The sequence below is a fragment of the Pristis pectinata genome, chromosome 10 (genome assembly GCF_009764475.1).
Source record: "Pristis pectinata isolate sPriPec2 chromosome 10, sPriPec2.1.pri, whole genome shotgun sequence".
In the NCBI taxonomy this organism is placed as follows: Eukaryota; Metazoa; Chordata; class Chondrichthyes; order Rhinopristiformes; family Pristidae; genus Pristis; species Pristis pectinata.
Window position 1 is genome coordinate 90,685,916 of NC_067414.1, and position 19,604 is coordinate 90,705,519.

The 19,604-nt window shown below is 41.1% G+C and overlaps 1 protein-coding gene across 3 annotated transcripts in view; it reads left to right on the plus strand.

The window, feature by feature from the left end:
• Positions 1-19,604, plus strand: part of rbks (ribokinase) — a 124,182-nt gene that overhangs the window by 28,035 nt on the left and 76,543 nt on the right. For all 3 annotated transcript variants that reach the window (XM_052025020.1, XM_052025022.1, XM_052025021.1), the window contains exon 2: positions 14,242-14,374. In XM_052025020.1, coding sequence (XP_051880980.1) covers positions 14,242-14,374 — 133 coding nt within the window. The remainder of the gene's footprint in view (positions 1-14,241; positions 14,375-19,604) is intronic.

A 19,604-nucleotide genomic window follows, 5' to 3' on the forward strand; every position in this document is an offset into this window, starting at 1 on the left:
AACTGGTGTGATGGTTGTGAAATTATTTCAATCATTTAAAATTTTTCCTGTTACTGGCTGTCATCTGATGTAACCCTTGTATTCCTGACTGTAAGCCCTCCCTGCATGAACAGCTCTGATAACCCAGAACATTTTAAGTACTGTTGAAATGCAACTCTTTTTATTGACATTTTTCTCAATAAATTGTCCATTATTAAGATGTGTTGAATAATCCTCTGTGTGGTCAGGAATCCCAGTCTCGACTACGCAGCTAACAATGTATAGCCTTTGAGTAATTAGTTTCAGATTTTAATCATTGTTCATTTTTATGAGTAACTCTTTATGCACCTCAGTCTGTGCAAGTTGATGACCATATTTAGTGGCAACAGAAACAAAGCAGTTGTTGGTAGTTGGAATTGATCAGTAACTGGAATGTGAGACCAATTCTCTCCAATATTTATTTTTTCTTTTATAGTCTTTGACCTTCCATGCTATCTCATGAGAGCTGTTTTTAAAATACTAACTCAGAATTATTAAAACAAACACTACTTGTAAAAAAAAACCCAAAAAATTGAACACTTCACAAGTTGGGAGTTTAAGATGAAATCAGAAAATGCTGAAAGCAGTTAGCAAGTCAGACAGTACATATGGAAAATAAAAGATAATGATCTGAAATATTAAATTTTGGTTATGTTGCCTCACCTGCTGATTGGTTCTACTAATATCATTCTCATCTCTACCTCAGACTTTCATCAATTTTAGTCATAAATTTGCAATAAATGGAGAACGTTTTCCTTTTAAAAGGTTTTTTTTCAATCTTTCCTTTGAGTTGTGAGAGTCATTACAAAACCTAGCTCTTAATTGTCTTTATTCCAGTGTCATTTGTCTGAAGAGTGAACCTCATGTATTCTGGTAAAATCAGAGAAGTGTTTGTACTTTTGAATCCCATGGCCAAGATTGTCATGTAAGACTTTATAACTCTTAATAAGACTTATTAAAGCATGAAATTTTGGCTGAAGTGCAAGGATTTGTTAATAGACATTTTCAAACTTTGAAAATATTATTGTTCATGAAAAGGTACACGGAGCTGTTAATTTGTCCAACAGATTTTTGTGGCTGTTGGAAACCTTGTCAGAAGAATAAGAGAATATTCTTCTTGGTCAGCTCTATAGGTTTTTCAATTTTGAAAAAATATAGAGAATGCAGCCCAGTCATTGGGACAAGTAGATCCCCACAGAGTTCTGTTTGGTGCAGCACGTCTTTTGAAAAAGATAAATGCTCAAATTCTTGAAATTATTTTTGAAGAAAGTGTCATATTCATAGAATTTTGGTAGTCTCCATTGGACAGATGTACGTCCAGTTTACTGATGGGAAAATAAACCTTGAAGAGCATTAGACCATTTACAATAAGTTTACCTCTCTCTTGCCTGATTGACAAAAGATATTTTCTTTCTGGGATTGACTCTTGAACGTCAGCAATAACGTTTAGATTTGAGACTCCCCAGCATGAAACTTGTCACTGAAAATAATTAAGTTGATCCGCGTCCTGTTAGGAATGAGAATTTGGCTTTATGAGAGTTGGTCCACTTAGTAGGGAAGGAAGCTCAGCAGGTAGACTTGTTCTGGTGAAGTGGCCTTATTTGCTAACATCTTATTACAATTGTGTTACATGTACCATGTTTTCAACTGATTGCTTGGAATCAGGAAGGTGATTCATTAATGATTAATGACATATGTCCTGTTAATCTACAAAGGGGAAGAAAACATAATGATTGGCTAATTTATTTTCTTTATTTTTTTTTTACAATTTCCTTTTCAGTTTCAGTAAAACCCAGGAATTTATTGAAATTGACAAAGTTGCCGTGGATGTTTCCTGTAAATCTGTGGGCTATTTCCTCTGAATTTTAACAATGGTCTGATCATATTTAGTAAGAATCGGTTTTCTACAATATAAAACCAGAATAAACAGTCCAAGTTCTAGTAAGACCATGAATGGCCAAATAAAAATGTAAATGAATTTACAGGAGTCCCGTATGCCTTGGCATATTGTACAGCTTTCCATTTTTTAATTGCTTGTCCTCTGTCTCTTCTGCTATTAGCAATATAAAGTTTTATAGAAAGATAATGTTGTGCTTTTTTTAAGATACCTTTCTAGGAAGCTCAGGTAAGCTAAAGGGCAGTTTCCACTAATGAATCTTGTTTGTAACTGAGCCAAATGAACCAAAACATTTCATCTCGAATGCTCTGCTAAAGGAATGGAAAAGCATCTTTGATCGGTACCCAGCAGTCCAAGCCGGCAGTCTGTGGTTGTGAGATGGGAAATACACTACTATCATGCTCTCTGCAGGAAGACTTCCTGTGCTCACAAGAAGGGTGAACACTTAGTTGAGATGGCAAGGAAATACAATCCTTGTGAGTCGCTTATCTAGCCCAGCATCATTTGATACAATAGGAGAGGAGGGGAAAATAATTGAACTATTACTGAAAGTGGTTGAGGCTGGTACATTAACAACATTTAAAAGGTACTTGGCCAGGTATATGGATAGGAAAGGTTTAGAGGGATATGGGCCAAACACAGGCAAATGGGAATAGCTTAGTTGGGAATCTTGGTTGGCATTAACCAGTTGGGCCGCAGGGCCTGATTCCCTGCTGCATGACTCTATGATTATGATAGCGCAGAGATTTTTAAAGATGACACTTTGTAAATTGACATTGCATATTTATATGATTTGCAACAAAGGTTGTTCACTTACAAAATTATCAGCTCTCAGTATCTGATATCTTTTACTCAAACTGGCATTGGACATCTGGAGAACAGATTCTATCAGAGCACTTCTCTTGTGGCAGGTTCTGCAGCATACCTTGCAAGCTTCACCTCACAATTATTTTGTGCCAAGTGTTGCTGGAAGAGTGAGTTGCAAACATCGTGGCGAGCATGAGTCATGTGGGATCTGAGATCATGGGGCGACCAGCCAGGCATTTCCTGAGCAATTACGCATTGAGAAAGAAATAGAGAAGATTAAGAATAAGAGAAAAATGAGAGTGAGGGAAGGAGGGGATATGTTAGAATAATGTTTAAAAATTTCCATCAATAATTTACCACCTCAAAGAATGAGACTCTGACCCAGCTAGTTTGATGGGCTGCAGATATGCATAATTGTAATATAACTGGGACTACGCAACCAGGTTTTGGATTATAACGTAAGAAAGGGACATTTTACATAGAACATAGAACAGTTACAGCACAATTCAGGCCCTTCAGCCCACAAAGCTGTGCCGAACATGTCCCTACCCTAGAAATTACTAGGCTTACCCATAGCCCTCTATTTTACTCAGCTCCATATACCTATCTAACAGTATCTTGAAAGACCCTATCATATCCGCCTCCACCACCATTTCCGGCAGCCCATTCTACGCACTCACCACTCTCTGAGTAAAAAACTTACCCCTGACATCTCTATATCTACTCCCCAGTGCCTTAAACCTATGTCCTCTTGTGGCCACCAATTCAGCCCTGGGGAAAAGCCTCTGACTATCTACCCTATCAATACCTCTTATCATCTTATACACCTCTATCAGGTCCCCCCTCATCCTCCTTCTTTCCAAGGAGAAAAGGTGGAGTTCCCTCAACCTGCTTTCATAAGGCATGCTCCGCATTCCAGGCAGCATCCTTGTAAATCTCCTCTGTACCCTCTCTATGGCTTCCACACCTTTCCTGTAGTGAGGCAACCAGAACTGAGCACAATACTCCAAGTCTGACCAGGGACCTATATAACTGCAGCAATACCTCCCGGCTCCTAAATTCAATTCCCCGATTGATGAAGGACAATACACCATATGCCTTCTTAACCACAGAGTCAACCTGCGCAGCCACTTTGAGCGGTTGCCCAATCAACAGGGCAAAATATTTATCACCACCAGCTGGAGACTTACCCGAAGCTGCATGTCCTATTCCACAGGCTAATCAAACAATAGCCTGACGTGATTTTCAGCCAGCACCCCAGGCTTCTCCATCATACCGTCTGAGTACATCCTGCCCCACTGGCAAGATAGACCTTGCAAAGTTGGTGGTGGCATATTGTCTGTAGGGACTGGCCTTGGGAGTCTTCAACATTGATTCTGGATCTCAAGGCATCAGGGCCAATACTGGCAGTGTACCATCAGTAACCGTCAATCAGCTGATGAATCAGTACCTGTATGACATTTTGAAGAAGTACTAAATCTACTGAAAGCATTGAAGTCCTTTACACAGAATACATTTTATGTATGTCATCAGAAGTGGCTCAGTTGACATTTCGGATCAAGACATTTTGGGTCGAGACTCTTCATCTGGACTGACCAGATGAAGTTTCTCGACCCAAACCGTCGAATGTCCATAGATGCTGCCTGACCCACTGGGTTCCTCTAGCTTTTTGTGTGTTGTTACCTGACAATATTGTGAGGCATAATCACTGCCCAGTCTTCGTGGAGATGAAGCCCTTACGACTGTGAACATTTTATCTTCATTTTATTAAGCACCAGTTCAGATTAACTGGACAGATGAAGAATAGAACTAACAGCCCAAAGCTTGAGCATTCGTAAGATGATGCAGAATTTTATTTTATCCTATTGCAACCATTGTGTTCAGGCAGAGGTCATCTTTGTCCTAAGTGATTCCTTGGTGTTGAAGTTGACTTGCTTTCATTTGGGAACCTCAAACTATTACACAGATGGAGCAGGAGGTGCCTGAAGATCAGGAGAACGGGTAACTTGTGAGTGGATATGCTCCTTTGCCACTCAAGCAGGCTGCTGTGTGCACCCAAAGCACAGCCTTGAGGTTCTCAGTGCCATCCTGAATGCTAGCCATACGGTCATTGGGTGTTCATTAATTCCACAAGTAGAGTTGCTGGGGTGCTGGACCAGCTCATTCTCAATGGTGAAGCTCACTCTGAAAAAAGGCATTCCTCTTCCAGTCTGCTTCTCCAGCAGAAGGTGTACACAGTCTTCTTAAAACTGGCCATCTCCTGCCTGTGGTGACTCACTGAGTGCAGCGATGTCAATGCCAAAGCGTCAATGTTCCTGAGCGATGTTAGCAGAGCAGCATTCAGGTCTGTTGTCTATCAACGTACTGGCGTTCCAGATCCCAACCTTTACCTCGAGGAGTGAAAGTTGCTTGTGCTTCTAGCCTTTGCACACCAGCTACCACACAGGTTTCAGAGCGAGGTCTTGGTCCAGATGCAAGATGACTGGAGACCACCTGTGCTACCTGGGTATTAATGTTCACACACTGGTGGGCATACATGTTGGTAAACGTATATGCGCGCGCGTGCACACACACACACACACACACACACACACACACACACACGCATGCTCAGGCACAGAAGCCCTCACACCTGCTTCCTTGGTTCTTGCCTGTCCAGTTTCCAGTTCCTGAGCTAGTCCCATTCCCAGTAGCTGGCTCCAGCAGCACAATCAGCCCGCCTTCCCAATCCCTGATCTCCCATTGCACCTGTCCTCACATTCCCGATTCACAGCTATGGCTGCACACCTGGTCACAATCCCAGTCCCTATCTCTGGCCACGCATGTACTCACATTGCTAACACTAGCTCTGGTCATGCACCAACCCACATCCCCACTGCCTAAGTAGTGCAACGTTGGCTATCGCTCCAGGATGATAGCAAGGTATCTACATAGAGCAAGAGAGGTCTGGCAGGTGGAAGTGATCTGTTTCAGCATCCTCTAGAAATCTTTAGCCCATTCTAATGTGCTATCAACAAAAGAAGTTTGATCAGACTGGATGTGTTAAAAGCAGTAGTCCTACAATATCCTGACTGTGGTGTTGAAAAAGAATGCCACTGAACTGTGTGGCCAAGTTACAGGTCCTCCCCAGGGTTCTGAATACCTGAGCAATGTACACCCCCTACATATGAATGAGGATTTGCAGGACCTGACGGGATGGATGTGCCGGCTGCCGCAGGGCTGCAAGCATCTTCTGCCATGTGGGAACTTGGTTCGTTGTCGTATTTCCGACTAGGAATTGTGCGGGTTATGAATAGTTCGCAGAATGGAACTCTGCCGTAACCTGAGGAGGATCTGTACTACCACTTACCCAACAAAGTGAAAATTAAGTCAAATGTTAAATAACAGACAAGTGCTAAGACAATGGCTATCTATGCTCAAAAGGCAGAAAGTCTACTTTTTCCCTTTGTACAATTGCCATCAACAAATTTCCAATTATCAACATCCTGGATGGTCACCTTGGACTAGAAACTTAAACCAATTTGCCGTTACTACTGCGACCTAGCATAAATCGGATTCTAGGTATTCTGTGGCAAGTGACTCCCTTCTTGATTCCCTACCATTCAGGAATGTGAAAGGATATTATGTACTTGCTTCAATGAGTGCAGCTGCAACAATATTCAAGGAGCTCAACACCATCCGGGGCAAAGCGGTCTGCACCCTAAAAATTAATATCCTCCATTAATGATGCATGGTGACTGAAGTGTGTATCAGGTATAAGAGGCAATGCAGAAACACATCAACACTTCTTTGATAGTTTCTCCCTAACCTTCAGACTTCACCATCTTAAAAGAACAAGGTCAGTTTGGAACTTGATCTGCTGCAAAGTTCACTTCCAACATCCTGACTTGGACATGTGTTGCTGCTGTCATTGGGTCAAACTTCTGGAAGCCTCTACAATGTTAACTTCAGTAAGAATGCCTGTGGTTCCAGATGATGTTCACCACCACCTTCCCAAGAGATCAGGAGAGTGGGCACTAAATGCTGGCTTTGATAGTCATGTCTTCACCTTTGAATAATTAAGAAAAAAAGTCAACCAGCAAACTCTGGAGATCCACAACTTTCAACCTTCCTGTTAATATTCTGAATTTTCTGCCTGATTTGCACTTTATTTATAAAGTCAATTTTCAATAATCCAGCTCAGGACTTTGGTGCCAGACTAGCAGATTTTCCAGATTATTGTATATTACCTCCATTGCTACCCCAACACAATTTTGTCTTTTAGATTGTAATCAGTTTTCCAGTGAATCTCATGTTTAAAGTTTAACCACCCACACTAATTCTTTCTTCACTACCTTGACATCTGCATCGGTGCTGCTTCCTACACTTGTGCAGAATTTATCAATTTTATCAGCTTTGCCACCAGCTTCCACCCTGCCCTCTTCCTTTTCAGGATCTCGGGAGACAGACTTATCACTGACATCTCCCATAAACCCACTGACTCCCACAGCTACCTCGACTGTACCTCCTCCACCCTGCCTCCTGAAAGGATGCCATCTCTTTTTCTCAGCTTTGTCATCCCAACCACATTTGTTCTTGAGATGAGACCGCCTGCTTCAGGGCTTCTGAAATATCCTCCTCTTTCCGGAAACGTGGCTGTCCCTCTGCCATATTCAATCAAGCCCTCACACGCATTTCCTCCATTTCCCGCATGTCTGCTCCCACCCAACCCCACCCTCTCCCCAGACAGAACAGCAATAAAGTTCCCTGTTCCTCACCTGTCACCCCAACCGTCTCCACATCCAACACATGGTCCTCTGTCATTTCCGTCCACTTCAGTGTGACCCCACCACCAGTCACATCTTCCCTTCTTTCCTCTCCGCCCCCACCCCCATTCTGCTTTCCGCAAAGACCACTATTCTTGACTCATCCCTCCCTGTCTCCTGGAACTCCCCCCTGCAACCCTCCATCAATTGAGGCATTGAATATAAAAGTCTGGAAGTCATGTTGCAGCTGTATAAGGCTTTGTTAGGCCAATATTGGGGTATTGTGTTCAGTTGTGGTCGCTGCATTACAGAAAGGATGTGGAGGCTTTGGAGAGGGTGCAGAAGTGGTTCATCAGGATGTTTCCTGGATAAGCTAGTGTTAGCTATAAGGAGAGGTTGGACAAACTTGGATTGTTTTCTCTGGAGGGTCAGAGGCTGAGGAGGGACCCAACGGAAGTTTATAAACTTCTGAGAGGCACAGATAGGGCAGATAGTCAGTCTTTTTCCCAGGGTGGAAATTTCAAATACTAGTAGGCATAGAATTATGGGGAGAGGGGGATATTTGAAAAGAGATGTATGAGGTAAGTTTTTTTACACAGAGTGGTAGGTGCTTGGAAAGTACTGCCAGGGGAGGAGGTGGTGGAAGCAGATCTAATAGTGACGTTTAAGAGGCACTTAGACAGGCACATGAAGAGGCAGGGAATGGAAGGATGTGGACCACGTGCAGGCAGATGGGATTAGTTTAATTTGGCATCATGGTCAGCACAGACATCATGGGCCGCAGGGCCTGTTCCAGTGTTGAACTCTTCTGTGTTCTATTTCCATTAACTCTCCACTTCAGATTCTACCATCCACCTAAATTTGGGGCAAGTTATAGTGGACAACTAACATACCAATTGGCATATCTTTGGGATCACCCAGAGGAAGCCCACATGGACACAGGGAAAATGTGCAAAGTTCACACAGACAGCACTGGAGGTCAGGGTTGAACCCGGGTTGTGAGCTATTCCCTACTAGCTGTGCTGCTGTGCCACCCTTGAGGTTTTGTTGCTAGATTGTTTCAGTTCTTCAAAAAAAAGTGAGGTTTTCATCATGGGATTTATTACACTCATCTTCCCTCCACCAAGAAACTGATTTTGAACTTTGCGTTATCTGCATAAGCAAAGAAATCATTATGTTTATTCTGAAACAAAATCCCTTGCTCTACGATTCATAATCCAAGCCTATGCTCATTTTGATTAAAAACTAATTACAGCATTCTTTAAAAGCATTTTGTTTTACAGTACAAAACAATCTGATCGTTTCTATCTACAGGCATTGTCTTCATTCCAGAGAACAACATAATGGAACCATGAATTGATTGTATTTTTATAAATCTGTTGTAGCCTTATTTGTTTGCAATCAAGTATTCCCAATTCATCTGCGTTTCGTTAGGAACTGTTGGAAATGAATTCCTGGCATTCTATAAATTTTAAGTTTACTCTTAAGAGTGTTAAAAGTCAAAACACGAATGAGATAAAAAGTACGATTCAGTGGCATTCAAGTGATGAATATCTTGATTAATAAGCTGAAATATGAGCTGCAGGAAATCAAGTGATTATTTCAAATTCCCTTAAGTCAATATTTAAGTTCAGCATTTTTGGTGACAATGTGTTAATAATCTGAAGACCTATAAGTGCCAGCTCTACTGGATGTTGGGATCTGACTTCCCAGATCATGAAAATGGGCATGTAACTGCTTCATGGTTTGATTTTTGTTCAGGTTGAGTTTCAAATTATGGTGAGATCTCTTTCCTCCAGAGGTTAAGGTAATGCAGCCAGGTGTGTATCCCTTCAATTACCCAGTGTCATAAACCAACTGTGAGAGAGAGAGAGAGAGAGTGAGAGTATATTTCACAGGATTTGGAAGATGTGGTTGTCAGATTGTTTTCTTAGCAGTGTGTGAGTTATGAGGGGTGGATGTCTGTCCTGGAGCCATGTTAAGCCTTTGACTGTGTGCTGAACACATGCTTCTAAGTAATGTTGGTAGGTCAGTGAGGAGGGGCACAGTGCATTGCAGCTGTGTGGTACAGTTGGTGGTGATTGGCATTTGAGGATGCAGTCCCCGAGCTTAATGCCTGTAACTTTCTTGAATGCATGCATATTTTCAAGGATAGCAAAACCTTTCCACAGTTAATGAACTGGACTGTATGTGACAGTTGAGACAGAGTCTCACTCAGCACTAGCATGACCTTTCTCAGCTTGTACTTTATCCCACTGGTGTTCCAGTCCTAAATATGTTTTCTTTTGTGTAGCCATGGACTAGGCATTCAGTTTGAACGATTTATCAGGAAACTTATTCATAGTCAACACGACATCTGTCAATGAATACTTTACACATATCGCTTTTACATTGTTGCTTCTGTACTATTTATTCTAAGCATTGAACTATATCTGAAATCTACCAAGGAAATGTTGAATAATGTTGCTTTATTTTCCCAACATTTGTAGTGCCTCCTGCCATGGTAATGTCAACACATTTTTCACCCAAACAATTTTTCTTACTGCCAAAAATAAAACCCAAAATATTTGCTCCAACTATGAAAGCAATACTTATGTAGACCTTGGAAATCTTGACTTATATTAAATTGGATTCAAATCATTAATCTACCATTTCAAGGAAAAATCTGACAAGTTTGTAATCTATGGTCTGCTGTAATTCAGAAAATACATATTTGCATTTTGATGTTCTCTGTTATATATACACCTGGATAAACAAGTCAATATAGATGCTTTGAACCATGACTGAGCAATATATCATAGCCTGTAGTTGATGACAAGGAACTCTGCTTATAAAACTCTTAGCAATGTTCTTTAACTGGATGTGTTTTTAAAGCTCAGTAGCTGAGAATTTGACCTTATCAACCTTCCAGTGGAAATATGATAGACAACAATTGTCTAATTCTTAAAAGATGGAAGGACAACAGAGGATGCAACGGGAAAATCACTTACATGGAGGATACAGTCATGGGAGGGGTTTTGAGATATGTGGATACTAATGGGGAGGTGGATGCCGTCTTCTCACAGCTCCCATCGGGCAGGAGGTACAGAAGCCTGAAGTCCCACACCACCAGGTTCAACAACAGCTACTTCCCTTCGACCATTCAGTTCTCGAACCAACCGGCGCACAACCCTAATCACCAGAGTATAACAACACTATGACCACTTTGCACTAAAATTGACTTTTTTTTTGTTCTAATTTTGTTCTTTCTTGTAAAAATTGTGTTTAATTTTATGTTTAATTTATGTTTTTCCCGTGAATGCTGCTTATATGATGCTATGTGCCTGTGATGCTGCTGCAGTTTTTCATTGCACCTGTGCACACATGTACTTGTGCACGTGACAATAAACTCCACTTTGACTTTGACTTTGAAAAGAAACAATGGGTTAGTGCATTTCATTTTATAATAAAAGGATCCTGAGTCGTGGTTGCAACCAAAACTCTGCATCATAGAAAGAATGTTGGCAAAGAATGGTTTTGGATAAAACTTCATTGACTGTTATTCACAACATTCTCTTGTGAATGCACTTGAAACTACTTTTTTTGACTATTGTGTTCAAAAGATCAAATTGCCAACCACAGAATTGTAAGGTATATAAATAATAGGCCGTGCAGAATCTCTCTTGTTGGAGCCAGATCAGCTTCTCTCAGATTTTTTAGTACTGTACGCAATCAATGGGTCAAGTCGTTGACTCCAGTTATGCGAAAGTCAGAAAACTGCAGATGCTAGAAATCTGAAATAAGAACAGAAAATGCTGGAAATGGTCAGGTAGTGTCTGTGGGGGGAAAGAAAACGGTTAATGTTTCAGGTGTGAGAACGTTTGTCAGAACCGGGAGAGAAAACCAGTTAGTTTCCGATAGCAGAGAAAGATATTCACTTTAATTCTTCATCCCACTCCCTCTCCCATTCTGACGTATCTGTCTGTGGCCTCCTGGACAATTACAAGGCCTAACATAAGCTTGAAGAATGACACTAGCTTAGCTGGGAATCTTGGTCGGCATGGACCAGTGGGCTGAAGGGTCTGTTTCTGTGCTCTGTGACTCTATGACCTCATCTTCCATCTGGGCACTTTGTAGCTTTCTGGACTGGAGATCAAATTCTCCATCCTTAGTAACTTGCTCTTTCCTTCCGTCTACATTAGGACTGGACATCTCTGTCATCACTTTGGCTCAATTTTTCTTTTTCTACAAACAAAGTTTGACTTGCAGGGCATGTCTCTCAACCTGGCTGTTAGCAATGCATCACACAGATTAAGAAGCGCAATGTGCTTCCAGCTGCAACTCTACATTAAGTCACTTGGTTTTGCCTTATCAAAAATATTCCTTTTGTTCTACCCATCAGATTCCCACCTTCTCTGCTACTGAAAACTTACTTGCTTTCCCTCTTTCCCAGTTTTGATGAAGGGTCTTAGACCTGAAAAGTCAATGGCTCCAGTTGTACCATGCCCTTTTATCTTGTGCATTCCTAAATGCCATTGGAACCTGGGGGAGAATTTTTAAATTTCAAAATATTTTCTTATTTATTTAAGATAAATTTAAATTTATCCTTGACAAAAGATTTATTTAAATTCCCATGTTCAAAAGAAGTTATCTGTAATTTTCAATCTCTTCAAGTAAATGCCAGATCATTGTATATGTTCATACTGGTACTCCTTTCAATCAAAGGGATAAAGCTCAGGGGTGAATTACAGAGTGATAGGTAGCAATGGAATTGATGTAGAGAGGATGGCTCCACATGGGAGAGGATGAAAGTCAGGGACTGTAAATGTTAAGATGTTTGCTAATAAATCTATTGAGCAATCCAGGAAAACCTTCTATAGTTGGAGAATATTTAGTGCATAAAACTCCTTTGCTGGAATGAATAGCTTGGCTGCATTTAATGAAAAGCTGAATGAACATGACGGAGATAGGAATAGCTTATTCTAATTGGTTAGTTGAGGGACGGTATGATTTAAAGATGTGTTCAAGGCCTCCTTGAAGAAATGCAGAGTCAGATCTGGCCCATGATCACTCAAAGTGGAGCATTTGGAATGATATTAAGGCCCTCTGGTTCATATATCAGAACCACACAGAGGCCTTGCGAAAGTGGCACAAGGATTGGACCACCTCACAAACTAGCCATCCACCAGCCCCAAATGTTTGAACACTCTGCGGTTCCTGCATTGACCTCAATAGCCCACGTCGGAGTGCACAAAGCCAAGGTGGAAGCAAGTCATCCTCGATCTTGAGGGACTGCCTAAAAATAGTACTCTATCACTAAAAGTACGTGAACTATTTAGATCAAATGTTTCTGTGCTTTAATTTCTATAGTTTAAATATAATGAATATATTTCTTCCTGTATAGAGATGTTTGGCTGATATAAATATTCAGGCCTTCTGCAGAGTGACACCACAGATACTCTTACAGATTGGCAATCAAAGCTTGCAGAACAATTATATTACAATTAAATACCACTAAATCAATACTGGATATTATAGGCACATACCCTTGTCAAAATTAAAACCTACCTGGGCTTGCTATTCTTACTAGGATTAAGAAGGACTCCACAACAATTTTCATGGATCAGAATGTTGCCAGAAATTTCCTCATTGTTGTCAGGTGGTTTATTTACCATAATAATACTCATTTATAAAAGGATTCAATTCAGTCCCTGCACTTAGAAGTTATGCAATATGTATTTCACATTAAGTTGTATTACCCCACCTCCACAGTATTGTCCTTGTGATCCAAACCAAGTTTAGGGGAAGAAAATCTGTCATCTTTTTATTCTGCTGTGTTTTTCCATTATTTGAATTCATAGTGTAATAAGTTTACACACTCACCACTTCCTTCAAGCAAATGAAAATTTTGCTCACCAACGGATACAATTCTTCAAACCCTAGTGGCAGCAGCACTCTCGATTGTGTGTGGATTTAACTCTGTTTTGACTTACCTTTGGGACTCTGGCGTATGATGTACCATTTACAATAACGTCCACAACTGCGGCATGCTGAAAGGGTTAAGGCTATATCTGAATTCACTTTCTATTGTGTAAAATCTGCAATGTTGATTGCTCCAGTTCAAGGATACATCTGCAATATGTTCAAAACAATTCTCTCATTACAGTGTCGATGCCAGGTTTTGACACAAAATTTCAACAATCCTTCCCCCCCCACCCCCCCACAGATGCTGCTTGACCCACTGAGTTCCTCCAGCAGATGGTTTGTTGTCTCTCTCATTACTGTGTAGTTTTGAGAGACTACAAAAAAATAATTCAGTTAAATCCAAATCAACAAATTACCAGTCAACGATAATTTCTGCTGAAGTCTAATAACGTGCACGTTGCTATCAAGTTCTAATGTGAACTTCGAGGTTCATGAGTAAGTTTTCTTTAAATTCTGTTAGAGAGATTTAAACAACTAGGTTGAGATATGGAAAAATAATAAAAAACAATACATTTGCCTGTTTTTATGTTTGTAACTGTGATATATAGGTGTTATTCAGGTGGAGGCTGGGGAGTGGGGAGGAGGATGGAGCCTGCATGGAAATGATGCCCTTCTGCAGTCAGGGAAAGTAGAACAGTGCACTTGTGAATTACTCCTGCAGACTTCATTATGACCAATCTCTGATCACAAAAGGCAGAGTATTGGCATATTAGTTATAAGAGGATCCTGTTGTGGGTACAGGAATTTGAGAAACAATGTTTGAAAGACCATTGGCTTGTATTTCAAATTATTTTTGTACTTTTTCAATAGCTTTGCACCACGTTTACCAAAACCTGGAGAAACCATACATGGGCACAAATTTTTTATTGGATTTGGAGGAAAAGGAGCCAACCAGTGTATCCAGGCAGCACGACTTGGAGCCAAAGCAGCAATGGTTTGCAAGGTAACACTAAGAAAACTTCTAAACCAATAGATCATATACTTGTTCTGGAAGCTGGGACCAGGAGACAATAATACTTCAATAATCTATTCTAGTTATCTAATAACCTATAGAATATCAAGGAAAGATAAAAAACAGGATGATGCTGGAGGAACTCAGCAGGCCAAGCAGCATCCATGGAGAAAAACAGGTGGTCAATGTTTCAGGTCCGGACCTTTCTTCAGGACCCTTCTGCCTGGCCTGCTGAGTTCCTCCAGCATCATTGTGTTTTTCATCTAGGTTCTGGCATCTGCTGTCCTTTGTTTCTTCAGAATATCAAGGAACACTAGCAGTTTTGCACAATGTCAAAAATGGAGGTATGAATTGGGTGTTTTATCTAATCTGATTATATTTTCAATAAGTTAGTTGCTGGTTAGTATAATTAAAAATGCATAATTAACAAAAGCACATATACGTAGAGCTTGCTTGATTAAATCAATGTCATTTAAAGTCAGACGTTGTAAGCATCTGACATACATGCATCATAGAAGTTAGATCTCTGAATCTGTCACAAAACTTGCGTAAGAAAACTTTTTATCAAATACTGTTCTTAGAATCATTAAATCGTGCAGAACACAAAGACATTTGAATCTCCCTTTGAAAAGTTTTTCCAGTTTAGTCCCATATGTCAGCTTTTTTCCCCAAAACCCAATGAATTAATGATCATTAAGTAAATATCCAGTTGCCTTTTGAAGATTCCCATGGACCTTGCTGACATTGAACTTTGAAGTAGTGGGTTCCAGATCAACAACACTGTTTGGAAAAATTTTCCTGCTTTTCATTTTGTCAAGTATTTTAAATCTGCAATCAGCGGTAACTGTGGTGTATGTATGCATACATGCAGTATAGCCAGAGTTGAATAAACCAGTTACACATGTCCTAGCAGTTCTACCCATCTTTTTGTGTTTATGTTGTCTGCATTGCTCGGATGTGAAATAAGGAACACTTATGTAAGCATATAAACTGGCAATAAGGATATGTGATTAACAAAAACAACCAAAGTTTTGGGTCATTGGAAGACTATGAGTGAACATGGCTCCATGGGGTGACCCTGGAAGCCTGTGACCACTTATTTTAATTTAGACCTTGTGTTTTAAATCTATAGCAAACCCGGTATTGTCAGAAACAATAGTAATTGGATGAAATGCACACAACAGATAGAAAGCTAGTGCATAATGGTCCTCAAGCAGGAACTGCATCACTGTAAGAGTGGGAAAACAATTGTTGCTGAGACTCAAGCTGGTTATGTTGGAGGCCTCGGTGCATACATTTGGTATATGAGCCTTTCTGTTTTCAGAATGAACAGAAAGGTTCACAATTACTCCTTACAGCAAATAACATACAGGTTGTCCCTAGGTTATCACAGGGGTTCCGTTCCTGAGAACGGTTCATAAGCCAGAAATGAATAGCAACAGTGTGTGGGAGAGGATCACAGAAACAGCTGTGACGGGAGAGGGAGCAAGCAGGCGTGGGAAGAGTGTCCTCCGGCTGGCCTCACTGGCTTGGTGAGTGAGCGAGTAAGTCTGCTCAGTCCTCCCAGCTCTGCTCGGCTCCACCCAGCCCACAATTGCTGTGACTTGACCTCGGAGAATCGGTGGGAGAGAAGGCATGTGGAAGTGCGGGCAGAAGATGCCCGCAGCAGCCAGCAAATTCATCCTGCTGGTCTCCCAAACGCTCGTTCGTATGTATGGGCTGCAGGTAAGTTGGGCATTCGTAACCTGGGGATGGCCTGCAATGGAAATTGACAGTGATGGTGAGAATGTGCCTCCAAAAAACGAAGCTATATGGCATCACAGGAAAACCATGTTCTATTCAAAATGGATTCAGAAATGTGCACTTGTTTTTTAATGTCAGGGAAATCAAAAGTAGTTTGGTTTAGTGAGGTAGTACAAAAGTAATAAGATCATTTCAAATCAAAATTGTGGAGAGCTAAAAATCTGCAATTTGGCATCCGAAGACCAGCGGGATGTATTGGAGACACAAAAGAGTATGGAGCAACAAACAATCTGCTGATGCTGCTCCACTTCCCGAGTTCCTGCAGGAGATTGTTGCGGCAAGGTGTAACATCTGGCTGAAGGTCCTGCCTCGGCACTGCAACTTCGATGCATGCATGCTGTATTACAAGTTCACATTTGCTCCTTACAGCAAATAGCATAAAGGCTGAATGAATAAATTCGATCCGTTAATAAACAGAATCTCAATTTTGAGTTTTAGTGCAAAATTGTAATGCTAGTTAAAAATGCCATAATATATTGACTGCCAGAAGAAAGGACACATATGATCAGTGCGCAAGTCTACAGTCAAGGTAGTGAATCAAAAAAAATCTGCTAGTTTGATTTCATAATAGAAGGGAAGTTTTCACAGAAAGAAACCACAGACAAGAAGTCAATGTAGTATTGAAGCCAATGTGAACGATGGAGAGCTGGGCTTGTACTGCATTTACACCAGTGACAGAGGTGGAAGGCAGAACAGAAAAGCAAAAATATGCTGTGGCCACTGTATCAACATGGTAGCATATTACTCATGCATGGACAAAGATATGTCTAAGTAAATTCAGCTGAGTCCCACTATTGAAGAGAACAGTGAACTTGAATACATATTCAGCTGAAGACCTTCGACTAGTTGCTTTGACTCATGTTTTGCAACGAATAATAGGGTTATTGGTTGTAGGTGATTGCCGCTTGATCAACATTGATGGGCCAAGATTGCCTCAGGAAAATTGAAGCAAGACCGGAAAAAGAAAGAAAAGCATATGATCTAAATAGTGTGAGTTTGCAAAGCTCTGAGATACAGAAGGATCTGGGTGCCTGATTTACAAAATGCTAGTATGTAGGTACTGAAGGTAGTTACGAAAGCTAGCAGTATTAAAAATTATTGAGGGTGAAATTAAGTACAGCAGTAGAGAGGTTATAATGCAGATATATAGGGCACTGCTGAGACCACATTGGGAGTGCTGTGCACAGCCTTGAATTCATTTCTTTAACGAAGGATGCTAACGCATGGAAGCAATTCAGAGGAGCCTTACTAGACTAATATCTGGAATGGACAGATTGCCCTATGAGGAATGGTAGGACAGACTAGGCTTGTATTCACTGGAGTTTGGAAGAGTAAGAAGGGTTTTGATTCACATATAAGATCTTGAGGGCTCTTTATAGGGTGAACGTGGATGCTTCCTAATGTGGATGTATCTGGACCGAGGGAATGATGTTCAACAATAAGTCGTCACCCATTTAAGAGAGATGATTGAAATTGTTTCTCAGAAGACTGTGAGATTTTGCAAATTGCTTCTTCAAAAGGTGGAGGGAAGCGGTTTTTAAGCAGGGGGAGATGAATACTTTGGAAGCAAAGGGTTGAAAGGTTACTGTGCGTAGACAGGAATTTGGAATTGAGGTTACAATTAAATCAGCCATAATCTTATTAAATGGCCGGACCGGCTTGAGGCTGGAATGGCTGCTGCTGCTCCTAATTCAATATGTATTGTAAATGAAGGAATTGCCAATGAGATTCACAAGGCTAAATTAAATATTCTTGAAATGATTCTTCACAATTATTAGCCTTGATGACATTGGTCTCAATTCTTTTCCCGTCCCAACTGTGCAAAGTGTCTCCCAAATTATTGCTTTTCATGATTCAATTGATTTCTTTCAACTTGTCCACAGTAACAGCAATTATCATTCCTTCCACCATCTTAACTGATCCCAAATTTCTTTGAATCTGAGCTATTTAATCAGTGTTACTTGCCAGACTATGTAGCTTGCATTATCAATAAATGAATTTGGTTCCTAAGCACTTTTCACAATATAGTTTACAGGTTGTGCAGTCCACATTGATCCCAGAAAATCTCGACCCACGGCAATTCGCCTATTGCTGAAACAGGTCTACAACGGACGCCATCTCCCTGGCCCTACACTCAGCTCTGGAACATCTGGATAGTAAAGACACCTACCTTAGACTATTGTTTATTGACTAGAGCTCTGCCTTCAATACTGTAATTCCAAGCAAACTCGTCACCAAACTCTGAGACCTGGGACTTAACACCTCCCTCTGCAGCTGGATCCTTGACTTTCTGACCAACAGACCGCAATCAGTGAGGATAGGCAGCAACACCTCCAGCATGATTATTCTCAACACTCGTGCCCCACAAGGCTGCGTCCTCGGCCCTCTACTCTACTCCCTATTTACTCATGACTGTGTGGCCAAATTCTGCTCTAACTCCATCTACAAGTTTGCAGATGATACCACTGTGGTAGGCCGTATCTCAAATAATGATAAATCGGGGTACAGGAAGGAGATAGAGAGCTTAGTGACACGGTGTCATGACAACAACCTTTCCTTCAATGTCAACAAAACAAAAGAGCTGGTCATTGACTTCAGGAAAGAGAGCAGTGTAAATGCACCTGCCTACATCAATGGTGCTGAGGTCGAGAGGGTGGAGAGCTTCAAGTTCCTAGGAGTGAACATCACCAATAGCCTGTCCCAGTCAAATCACGTAGACGCCACAGCCAAGAAAGCTCACCAGTGCCTCTACTTCCTCAGGAGGCTAAAGAAATTAGGTATGTCCCCTTTGACACTCACCAGCTTTTATTGATGCACCACAGCCTGGTATGGCAACTGCTTTGCCCAGGACTGCAAGAAACTGCAGAGTTGTGGACACAGCCCAGCGCATCATGGAAACCAGCCTCCCCTCCATGGACTTTATCTTTACCTGTCGCTGCCTTGGTGAAGCAGCCAGCATAATCAAAGACCCCACCCACCTGGGTCATCCTTTCTTCTCTCCTCTTCTATCGGGTAGAAGATTCAGGAGCCTGAGGGCAAATACCACCAGGCTCAAGGACAGCTTCTATCCCACTGTTATAAGACTATTGAACGGTTCCCTTATACGATGAGATGGACTCTTGACCTCACAATCTACCTTGTTGTGACCTTGCACCTTATTGCACTGCACTTCCTCTGTAGCTGTGACACTTTACTCAGTACTGCTACTGTTTTTTACCTGTACTACCACAATGCATTCTGTACTAACTGAATGTAACTGCACTGTGTAATGAATTGACCTGTACGATCGGTATGCAAGACAAGTTTTTCACTGTACCTCAGTACAAGTGACAATAATGAACCAATACCAATACCAAGTTGTTTCTAATAACTTCCCTCTCTGACTATCACTGATTCACTATTATTTACTCATTTTCAG